The sequence below is a fragment of the Solanum stenotomum genome, chromosome 8 (assembly GCF_019186545.1).
Source record: "Solanum stenotomum isolate F172 chromosome 8, ASM1918654v1, whole genome shotgun sequence".
Taxonomy (NCBI): domain Eukaryota; kingdom Viridiplantae; phylum Streptophyta; class Magnoliopsida; order Solanales; family Solanaceae; genus Solanum; species Solanum stenotomum.
The window spans coordinates 28,538,157-28,550,772 of record NC_064289.1 but is presented as its reverse complement, the minus strand read 5'-3'; the positions used below and the strand labels follow the sequence as shown (position 1 = coordinate 28,550,772).

Here is a 12,616-nt window from a genome sequence, read left to right as displayed (position 1 = left end):
GAACCCTTGACGTGAACATTAATTTAAAGGGGACCATTCACTGGGCTATCAATTTCTCTTTGTTTTTAAGGGGGTTCAAAATATATATATCCACATAAATACATAAAATTTACCTTATATATACAATGTAATTTTTTGCCGAGGGGATTCGAATGACCCCCTGGAACCCACGTGGGTCCGTCCCTACCCATGACACAGCCTGACATCAATAATAGGGGTCTACAACAAATCAAACCATCAAATATACAACTTTTGATCATCATGCAAGATATACAAGTTACCTCAAGTAAGCAATAAACTCTTAATTTTCTAACCTAAGAGACAGAGTCTGACTCATAAAACTAAGCTCACTCACCTATTCTGGCAAATAAACTAATCATATTACTTATCAATCATAAAACAAGTTTCCTCGGAAGAAGAAATAATCTACACACTCAAATCAAAGAATTAAATGTAAATTAAGGGCTTAATTAACATCAAAAATCATGTCACATGTGTGCATAAAGAATGAAATATTTTTTCATTATGTACATCTCTATTAATTAGATATGTTCAAATAAAATTTTATAAAACTTTAACGGATTTGTAATATCTGCTTGGGAACAGGTGAATAATAGGATAGTGACTTACACTTCTCTATATACTTACGCACTTTTTAGACTTTATAACACATTATTCTCTTCTCTTTAACTTTTGTTTCTCCCAAACACACACAAGTATATGTGATTGTGTAGAAATATGAAAGAAAGAAATCTTGAAATGTGAAAATTTTTTGATGTCTTTCTCATTCCAATGTAATAGATTTATACTAGATTATTTGGCTACAAGACAAATACATAAAAGAATATTATTGTACGGTTGTCTATCCTAGTAATGGATAAGGTTCAAATTAAATAACAAACTATGTACTGTGATATATACAAAAATTAGAAATTTCTAGAATGGAAATTGGTATAAGCTGAGTTTGGGCTGAATAGAATATTTGGGCCAAACTTGCTGTATTTCAAGTTCCTCTCAATACTCAATTGATTCTAATTAGGCCCAAACCTCAATCTTTACCAAACAAACATAAAATGCTCCCGTTACTCATTCTCTTGAACATATCTGTCATGTTCCTCTATCCTTTGATAAAAATTTACAGATGGTAAGGATTCATTCTCAACAGGTTGTCAAGTAATAAAATGATAAAAAATGATGTCAAACCCACGCAGACTTGTAATTAACTGTTATCAAAATTAAACGAACACCAAATTCTTTAATAAAGTAATTTTCCAAGAGTGATTGTTGATTAATTAAACTACTGCAAGAATATAAAAATGGTAATTTAAATCAATAGTTGTACAAGAAAGAGTAGGCAAATCTTAAGAATTTAATCGATGACAAGAGCATTTCACCGTTTTCTAAGCAAAAAATTATTAAACTGGATTAAATATGTAAGAAATATAATAAATTAAATATACGTCAATTCTTAAACGTTAATTTTATTGTTTCTTTCAGACTGAAATTGTTTGATCCTACCAAAACTAGAGATATCTCTCTAAAACTTTCTTTCACACAATATTTTGATCTCTAAAAATGAAATGGTTAATTCTTAAATACATTTATGAGTGTTGTGATTGTGATTATCAATTTATTTGTTTAAAATAGATTCAAGAGGGTTTATTAAAAAAAAATTGTGAATCAAACACAGTTAATATAAATTATGTGTTTAAAAAGGCACTACGTGATTTACCCTTATCTCACATGGAGAAAAAATAAAATTTGTTTAAGAGTTAATTGTGATTAAATTGTTATAACTAACTACTGAGCCATGTAATGTTGACTTGTAACCAAGTGGGGGGCATTAAAGGGGTTTGGATATTTGATAAATGGGCCTGGTAATGTAGATCTCATTGGGCTTCTCTACTCTCGACAGGATTGTGTATGCCACAACTCTACATGAACTGGTAGCATTAAAAACATTAAGGATTCTAGGGTTAAATCTTGAGAGACCCAAAGTTGCGGGAAATAACTAGTGGTCCAATTGGAGCCACTATCCCGCATCTCATAGTTCTAATTAAGCGTGTGTATTGGGTCAAATCTAACATACAACCACCTTTTGAAACTTCATGTGGTTTAATTCGATTTGTTTACAATTTTACATCAAGATAGCCCCTTACCCAATTTTACAAAGATTGGGCTTCTTTCAAAATACTTATTAGAGTTCCATAATATAGCTCCTTGAACAAAATGCCGGTGATGCCACCTATTTGGGTAAAGAAAATTGAACAACAAGTGTGGCTGACTCAACAACTATGATTTTGTGTAAGTTTAGCTTGAATCACCAATATTTGTAACTGTTCTTGTATGATTTTGCGATTGTGGTCCAATTATAACAGAGAAATAAGGATATTTTACTTCTGCTTAAGGTATGTTTGATTGTACTGAGCATTTGATAGTTTGTTTCACAACGAGCCCAATTTGTTTATCTGTGTAGCCAAGATCACATAGATACTAGATGTAGTTATTGTTGGAAAAATGATTATAGTATCTCAAAAGAAAGTGTTCATAAGATTTCCAATAGTTATGTGTCATAAATAAGTCCCGGATCACTTGTTTTAGATAGATTTACATGGGCGGCAATGATAATGCTCAAATTACTCACAAAATAATTAAATGAATAAGCGATCACTAGCAATAGAAATACCCAACAATTGAGTCGGGGTTGAATCCCACAGGGGGTGATCTAAATCGAAGAATTCAATAAGGAAATTAAGATGCAAACTAATCTATTGTAGCTATTAGGACAAATGGGTGGATGATTCCACCAAATTTCAAACAAGAGTTTGAAATCAATTATCACGATTCAACTAAAACAAAATTTAAACAAGTAGAAGACGATCTAGGGGTGTGGGATTCGGTGTCAACGTCAAATAGGGGATGCAAGGGTTTGCTCAACAATGCTAGACAGTCATGGATAGGCTGGGTAATCATAACAATACAAATCTTCTTTCGATCTCAACGAGTCATATCACAGAATCTCCTTTCGGTCTCATCCATGTGAAGATACAAATCAACCCAATACCTTAAGAAATCTCTCTTTCGAGCAGATTTGGCAATTAGAAATGAACTATAGTTTCTGTTTCGAGCAAACTACAATAATCAAATCCAATTTGCAAGTATTAAGCCATTTACTCACTCCAATTAAGCTCTTTCGAGCGTCAATCAAAGATCTAAGCTAATACTAAGTTTGCAATCTTAGCCCATAAATTGAACACATGCTAAATAGATCAAATCCATAAATAACTAGCAAAAAAATAGACAAGACACTAGACCCACTAAATTAGTTAACGCCCGACTCCATAATCACACCCCTAGAATTGGAGTCTTAGACAAACATTGTAAAAATGAAACAAATTATACCAATTATGCTTTCAGCCATTAAATTGTTGATAATCATCAATAATCTTCAACCCACTTTGAATTTAAACCTCAATTATCAAATACAAAATTGTTCAAACCCCCTAAACTAAGAAGATATGAAAAAAGGTAAAGTCCCAACTTAGATATTCAAAAGTTTGTTTTCTAGTGATTCCACATTTTTTCTCTCTCTCCTTTGGGCTATTTATAATTTCCTTAAAAATTAGTATGAAATTCCATGCGCAACCTTATCGGCGACATTAGTCGGGCTCGCCTACTTGATCGTCGTCTTGTTATTCAGCTCGCTTTTTCTTGGCTTTAGGCTTCAAGTGTTTGAACCTCAGTTGACAAACTCGATTGAATCCGTCTTTCACGTTTGGCGAGTCACCAATGAACACCTTTTTTCGCCCATTTTAGCCTTGAGTTGTTCCAACCTTTTGTCACTTTAGGCGAGGGGATTTTGACTTCGCCCAACCATTTTGCACTTTACTTCGCCGACCTGCCTTTAATATTTTTATAAGTAGACACTGTCACTTCAGGCAAGGTCTAGTCACGTTGGGCGATTGCCAACTTTCTTAGGTGATCCTCAGCTAGGAGTTTTCACTCTTTTCAGCATTTTGGCCTCTTTTTGTATAGTTTATCCTTGCCTTGTCATTTATCTTTCATAGCTGCAAAACATGAAAATCTAATCAAATAAGGACACAAATAAGCATATAGGATGTGATTTGTTGAACTAAAAGGCCTCAAATGAGTCAAAATCTCAAACTCTTCGACCGACACTAGTAGAAAAAGTAGCAGACAGATCCCTCTAATCAAGGATGGGCTAAAGGTTGAATTTATCAAATAATATAGTCATTATCGTGAATTTAATAGCAACTGGTGACCAATCAGGGTGTGCATTTTTTAAGGAAAGCCATAAAGGTGAGGACATGAGATTTTGGTCCCCGAGATGATGTTAAATTTCAAATCTGTGTCAATTTTTTTCACGACCATAAGATGAGGTCATGATAGAATACACCCCGAGAACCCCAAAATGGTGTGTAAGTTGAAAAAAATAACACATACGAGACTTATATCCAATCAACCGCTACGAAGATCACCCTATCTAGAATCTGTGTCAAAAGGATAATAAAAGTAGGGGGTGAGTACAATCCACTTGTACTCAGTAGGTTAGACCGACTGAGCATTAGCAACTAATCAAACTAAGAAATAAACTATGAAACACTTCCACCTGTATGCTGAAAAGTCCCGCTCTAGCATCGGTGCCTTCAATATATATAATAATGACGCGAATAAAGTAATCACACAAGGGTACAGATAATACTCAAATCAACATAAAAGAAAGTTACATAACACAACAAAATGACCAATGCGATGCAATGAGATGAGGAAATGATGTGGTGGAAATAAGGTAGTCGCACAACTTATCGTATACACCTTGCCAATCTTTAGCGTTCAGACAAAGACCCATGAGGGACTCGTTACCCATATACCAATCTCAATATCTCATCAACTTGCCACCTAGCTCATGGTCAAGGATATAAGTAAGGTGTCTTATTTTCTTTCTAAAAAATAGTGTTTCTCCACTTCTTCATATTCTTGTGAACAATGATATGCTAAATGAGGATGAATGGATCACAACACATACGACACAAGGGCATAGTCACTTCATTAAGGATTTTGAATATCATAAAGTCCTCAAACTCATCAAGTCATGAAACACGTCCTCATATGGTAGGGATAGTAGAAAAATCCATTTGAAATCAGTCTTTACCACTTTGAAAACATTTCTTTCATATTAAGAATATTCAGGTGTCAACTCAAGCCCCTAACTCAAGCATCTCAATGTCAAATATAAACATAGGCCACACAATCCCTCATTCGGGAAGTTACTCAAATATCATAGGTTCTCAACAATAATTAACGATATCACACGAGCCTCCACACAAAAAAAAATCACAAATAAGCATCAAAAAGACTGAACAAGAAAATCATCATTTACCAACCTCTAAACTCATACTACAACTCATTTCACAGTCAACTTCCTAAGAAGGATTAATTACTCATCTCAGTCTAAAAGAGGGATAGCCAAACCACCTTAAAGGATGAACTTCACTCGAACAACTCTATCAGAGCACTTACTCAACCACATAATTATAGAAACGATCCCTAACTATCAAGTATGAAAGGAGTTCATCAAAAGGAGCCCAATGATACCCATATTGATATGATTAGAAATCGGGGGTAAAATAGTCTAAAAATCACTTCAAAAATCGAAATAGTAAAATCAGTTTTTAGTTGAAAAACAAGTTCTACAAGCAAAGAGGAATTCATGGTTGAACAACCCATTAAAAGGGACCATGAATTGAGTTCAAATTCATGAAAATACCAATTTTCAAACTTAAGGGAAAACCCCTCAAAATCCACATTGAAATCATGATCTAAAGATGTTTTTAGAGTATAACGATTGAAGAAATCGATAAGGAATTAATTAGGGAAGCTTACCCACATGAGTTCAATCAACCAAAGCTCACAAGATCGCCTCTCTTAAGTTTCAATCGAGTGAAAATGGTGGAATGTGAAAAATGAATAGAAATCCTGAATTCATTACCAGATCTTAAAAATTGGGGTCCATAAACGTGGACCAGATGCCGCGAACGTATACCGAATGTCACGAATGCGGCCCACTGGCTGCCAAAGGTTCACGAACATAAGAACAATGGCATGGTCGCAGAGCACTATTCATTCGCAAATGTGCCCCACCCCTTCGCGATCTTGGTGCATTATTTCATCGGCCCTCTACGAACGCACTAGGGGACCTGCAATGCGATTCCCTTGCACTAGCTAGCAGAAACAAGTGAAAGGCTATGATCAACTCTCCAGCTAGACCCTCATAAATTATTCGGGCAGCTAAAAGTAAATTGGACATGCTACCACAATAAAATTGGCATTTTGGTTTCAATGGAATCGTCAGATTTCTAAAAAAAATCAAATCCTGGACCTCTCTTAAGGCTTAAAATCTAACTTCTCATCGAAACGCTCAAAACTCAACCTAAGGCCTCAGAAACCTTACCAACCACCTAATAACTTGCTCAAACTTGATGTTCCAGATGAGATGGAACTGACAGAATTCCTATCCGATGCTCGTAACTCAAAATATTGACCAAAGTCAACCATACCAACACAATTCAACTCAAAAGGGACAAAACCACTCTTGATCACATCATGGACCACACCAACCATTCCCGACTCAAACTAAGCATAAAAATGCTACGGGGAAGAGAAAAATGGTCATTTTACAATTGAAAGCAAATGCACAAGAAATGGGACATTACGAGATCCACCACTAAAACATGTGTTCGTCCTCAAATGAAAAACAAAACAAGGTACCTAAATGGGTGAAAAACTAAGGGTATCTACCACGTATTTCGTACTCCACCTCCCATGTCGTCTCTTCAACAGGTTGGTGCCTCCACTGCACTTTACTTTAGTCAATATGCTTGCATCTCAACTTTCTAGTCTTCCTATCCAAGATAACAATGAACTCCTCCTCAAAGGCCAATTTTTGATCCAAAGAAACATAGTCCCATTGAATCACATGAGAATCATCATGAGGATATTGCTTAAGCATAAAGACATGAAACACGCGGTGGAAAACTGAAGGGCTCGGAGGCAAGGCCAACCTATAGGCCACCTCTTTGTACTTTTTTAAAATCTCAAAAGGTCTAATGAACCGCAGACTGAGCTTTCCTTTCTTTCCAAACCTCATCACACCCTTAGTGGGTGACGCTTTAAGCAAAACCCGCTCACCAATAGAAAAAGGCACATACGAAACACACCTATCTGCATAGCCCTTTTGCCTACTCTGTGCGGTCACAAGGTGCTGTTGAATCAACTTCACCCTAGCCATAGACTCCCTCAATAAATCAGTGCCCCAAGGTCATACTCCAAATGAATCGAACCATCCAAAAAGATATCTACATCTTCTCCCATACAATGCCTTAAAGGTGCCATCTAAATGTTGGAATGATAGCTGTTGTTATAGGCAAACTCTACAAGAGGTAGGTATTGTTCCTAATGACCTACAAAGTCCATGACGTAAGCCCGAAGAATATCTTCAAGCATATGAATAGCTTGCTCATACTTACCATCGGATTGAGGATAGAAGATGGTACTCAACTCAAGCTTGGTACCTATTTGCTCCTGCATAGAACTCCAAAAATGAGAGGTGAACTCTACATCTCTTTCAAACACAATAGACCTCCATTAAAACCGAATAATCTCCCGAATGTAGATCCTAGCCAACTGCTCCGCATTATAGTTAGTTTTCACCAAGATGAAATGAGTTGACTTGGTCAACTAGTCCACAATAACCCAAACAGAATCAAACTTACCCAAAGTCAAGGGTAATCCAGTCACAAAGTCCATAGTAATGCGCTCCCACTTCCACTTAGGGATGGGCATTACTTGCATCGTACCACCCAGTCATTGATGCTCATACTTCACTTGTTGGCAATTCAAATACTTGGCTAAAAAATCTACAATGTCTCTCTTCATGTCGCACCACCAATAGTGTTGCTTCAAATCATGATACATTTTGGCTACCCCCGATGAATAGAATATTTAGAACAATGAGCCTCCTCCAATATAATATGCACCAAACCACAAAATTTAGGAACACAAATGCGGCCACAAATCCTCAAAACTCCCTCAGGATCAAGAGACGCCGACTTAGTTTCTCCTTTCAACACTTTGTCCTAAATTGCTCTCAACTTGTAATCCTTAAACTAGTGAGCCCAAATTTGATCCATTAATGTAGACCTAGCCTCAACAAATGCTAAAACACGGTGAGGTGCAAAAATATCGAGTTAAACCATTTGTCTAGCCAATGGCTGAATCTCTAAAGCCAAAGGTCTCTACTACGCCTTAAGAAAGGCTAAGCTACCAATACTAGGTGTCTTTTGACCAAAAAACATCTGTACCACATTTGCGTTGCCCGATTGATAAAAAATGGTGATGTCATAGTCCTTCAACAATTCCAACCATCTATACAGCCTCGTGTTTAGATTTGGCTGATAAAAGAAATATTTAAGGCTACGAGGATCGCTAAAGACTTCACAATGCACATAATAGAGGTAATGTCTCTATAACTTTAAGATGAAGATCACTACCACTAACTCTAAATCATGAGTAGGGTAGTTCTTCTCGTACACGTTCAGCTGTTGAGAATCATAGGCTATGACTCTCCCCTTTTGCATTTATACACCACCTAGACCAACTCCCGAAGCATCAAACAATACCATAAATGCAACACCCTCCTTGGATAATTCTTAGATAGGTGATGTCAATAACTCCTTGAGCTCTTGAAAACTCTCCTCACACTTATCGGTCCACAAAAATACCACAGTCTTCTCAGTCACTTAGCCAACAGAGTTGTGATTGAAGAGAAACTCCAAAAAAACCGACAATAATTACCCTCTAACCCTATTAAACTCTTAATCTTAGTAGGGGAAGTAGGTCTCGCCTAATCACAAACTACCATAACCTTGGCCTGATCACCCATAATACCTTCCTTGGTCACCACATGACCCAAGAAAGCCACAGACTCAAGCCAAAACTCACACTTGGAGAATTTTTCATATAACTTCTCCTCTCTCAAACTCTGAAGTATGATCCTTAAAAGATGTACATGATTACCCTAATTCTTGGAATAAACCAAGATATCATCAATAAATACAATTATGAAAGAGTCCAAATAAGGTCAAAATACCTGGTTCCTCAACTCTATAAAAGCGGTCGGTGAATTAGTCAATCCAAATGACATTACCACAAACTCATAACTGCCATAACGATTCTTGAAAGAAGTCTTCGGGATATCATAATCCCGAACTCTCAACTGATGGTAGCCCAACCTTAAGTCAATCTTGGAGAACACTAACGCATCTGAAGGTGAATTAACAATTCATCGATGTGGGGAAGAGGATAATTATTCTTGATTGTAACCTTGTTCAACTACTTATAATCGATACACATCCTCATACTACCATCCTTATTCTTCACGAATAAGACCAGTTCCCCCTACGGTGATACACTAGGCCGAATAAACCTTTCTGCAATAAGTCCTCCAATGAGCCTTCAATTCCTCTAGTTCCACCAGAGCTATCTGGTAAGGAGAGATGGAAATGGGCATGGTGCCCGGCTCCAAGTCAATATAAAAATCAATAGCACGATCTTGAGTAACACCTGACAAGTTGGTGGGAAACACATCCATGAATTCTCTCACCACTCTCATGGTCTCCAAATGAGATGGGTCTTTGGTAAGATCATGTAGATGTTCCAAATAAGATAAGCATTACTTTTCCATCATATGACGGGAAAAAAGGAAAGATATCACTCCATTTGAATACAAACTCAGCATACCCTTCCACACCAATTGAGGTAAACCAGGGTAAGCTAAAGTCACATTCTTTGCCTAAAAAATCTAATATCGCATGATAAGGGGATAACCAATCTATACCCAATATAACATAAAAATCAAGCATATCAAGTAAAATCAGGTATGTCTGAGTCTCACTATAAAAAAATTTCACTACACAACCATGGTACACTTGATCCACCACTAAGGAATCACCTACCAGATAGAGACACTAATAGGCATAACAAAGGACTCACACACATGATTAATAACCACAACAAAATAAGTAGACATATAAGAATAGGTCGATTCAGTATCAAATAATATTACATCACAACGATCGCAAAATGGGACAATACCTGTGATAAATGCATTTGATGCCTACGCCTCAGACTTACCTAGTATATTATAGAACTGTTTGTGGTAACCACTAGTCTGAGAGACAACACGAGCACTACCTCGAGCTCTCTAAGATCCACCCTTGGTACCACCTCTAGAACTCTGTGAAGTACCTCGTGCCATTGTAGGTGGCATAGAATGAGTAGCCTATGATCCTGGCCGGATAGTAGAAGAAGAACGTTTGGGGAAATCCTTTGGCTTGTGCCCAACCTCCTCACAAACAAAACAACCACGTGCACCTGAACCTTGCTAAGAGTAACAAGAAAAGTCTACACACCCTCCCAGACTTGAAGATCCACTATGCGTACCCTGGCCGGTCTTACCAGGTCTTCTACTAACACCATCTCTAGCCTGAATAACCACATGCACTGATCTAGAGCCCTGAGGTTCAAACACATGAAGCCTAAATCAAATGAAGGGTGAGCTGAAAAGAAAAGAATGATCTACCGAATCATAAGAGTGAGCTCGACTAACAGTACTGAGTGCACCATGTATGGAATTCCAGATTAATTTTTGGGTAAACTATAAATAACCCAAAAGAGAGAGAGAGAGAAAAAATGTATCAGAAATCAAATAAATAAATCTTTTTCATTATTCATTGTTAAACTACTACACTTTTTGGATATTTAGAAATAAACTCTCTACTTAGTTTTTGAGTTTTCAAACACTCTTGTAATTGACAATTAAGGATTGGAAATTGAAGTAGGTGTTGAAAATTATTTCTTATCATCAACACATTAATGGTTGAAAACATCATTGGTATAATTTCTTTCCCTTTTATGATGCTTGGATAAAACCCCAAATCTAGGGGTGTGATTATGTGGTTGGGTATTAATTTAATTTAGTGGGTCTTGTGTTCTTCTCTGTTTTATTGTTTTTTCATCCATGAATTTGAGTTATTTAACATGTGGTTAATTTATGGGTTAAGGTTGCAAACTTAATCCTAGTCTAGATCTTCTATTGATGCTCGAAAGAGATCAATTGAAGTAGGTAAATAGCTTGATTCATGCAATTTAAGTTTGATTTCTATAGTTTGCTCGAAAGAAAAATTGTGGCTCAATTTTAGTTGCCAACTGTTGACACCCAATTTTGACCGACCTTTAACCTTTTGGAATGTTATTCGATTAAATATGTGTTTTTAAAAATATATATTTCGAGTCTAAAATTTTTATTAATTTTGTCTAAAACTTGTACATTTTAGTATGTGTGCTTTATAAAATTATCATAAATATTATTAAGATATTTTTAAAATTATTAGTAAAACTAAAAGTATTTATTTTATTTAAATTTAAGTGATTTTAATTAGAGAAAAATATTATGATATGTGTAGTATTTAATTGAAATAGCATGTCTTAAAAATTTCCTCAAAATCATTTAACTTATAGCCTATTTTATTGTACTTCCTTTCAATTCTAGCCTAATCAATTCCAATTTTATTTCAATTGTAGCCACTTTTTCATTTCAATTCTAGCCAATCTTTATTTCAATTACAACCAATTTCAAATTTCAATCCAACTCATTCCTTTTAATCTTAACCACCCATCTCACTCCGATCTAATCTCAACCATTCATCATATTTAAATCAACGGTCAAGATCTAATCTCCCAAAACCTTCCTATTTTAACACTAAGACTCCTAACCCTAAAAAATATTCACTCTTTTCTATCCTCTTCCTCTCTCTCAAGAGGACCAGCCGCCTCTTCTCCATCCTCTTTCCGGCGAGGACCACCGGCGAAACCAGCAGCTCCGGCAGCAGCCAGGCAAGCCACCGGTCGACCCCAATCGCCGGTGAGCCCCGTCCTTCCCCTCTCCCGTTCTAGTGAGAACCACCACTTGATGGTTTCTCCTGTCTCCTTCTCCTTCTCTTCTGCTCCGGCTCTCTTCTCCTCTCCTCTCCTCTCGCCAGGCGAAGTAACCAGCTTCAACCACCAGCGGCTCCGGCGACAACAACACCAAGCAGCTGCCAGCAGCACCAGACAACAATACCAGCAAGTAGCAGCAGCCAGAGCGACGGACAGCAACAGGGACGACAAGTTCTGACCAAGGATTTCGATCAAGATTTGGGTCAACTTGATAGTTAAATTTCGGCTTGTTAAAAGACGGATCTCAACAGATCCGTCCAGGTCATTCTCTTGTCTGATTTATCATGCAAATTCTCAATGAACTAGTGAACTTATAATCTACTATTGTTTGCTTGCATGTGAACAGATTTGTGGGCTGCTATAAAAGTGTTATTTAAGCATGTTTTCCGTGTGATTTGTTAGAATCCTTAGGTTTGCTCATACCCAGCATACCAACATATTCTTATAGTCTAAATTCTGCCCAGAATTTCATCATTTTTGCTTACATGTTTGAATATGTTTTAATCTCCTTTTATGTCACTGATAAATTTGATAATGTGCA

General features: G+C 36.6%; 1 protein-coding gene across 1 annotated transcript; it reads right to left on the bottom strand.

The window, feature by feature from the left end:
• Positions 1–6,886: 6,886 nt before the first annotated feature.
• LOC125873681 (uncharacterized) lies at positions 6,887–7,309 on the bottom strand. Its single transcript, XM_049554557.1, has one exon. The coding sequence runs from the start codon at positions 7,307–7,309 to the stop codon at positions 6,887–6,889; it is 423 nt and encodes a 140-aa protein (XP_049410514.1).
• Between the last annotated feature and the right edge of the window lie 5,307 nt (positions 7,310–12,616).

Coding starts and splice junctions, on each gene's coding strand:
- LOC125873681 (XM_049554557.1), bottom strand. CDS start 7,309: ATGGCTAGGGTGAAGTTGATTCAACAGCACCTTGTGACCGCACAGAGT.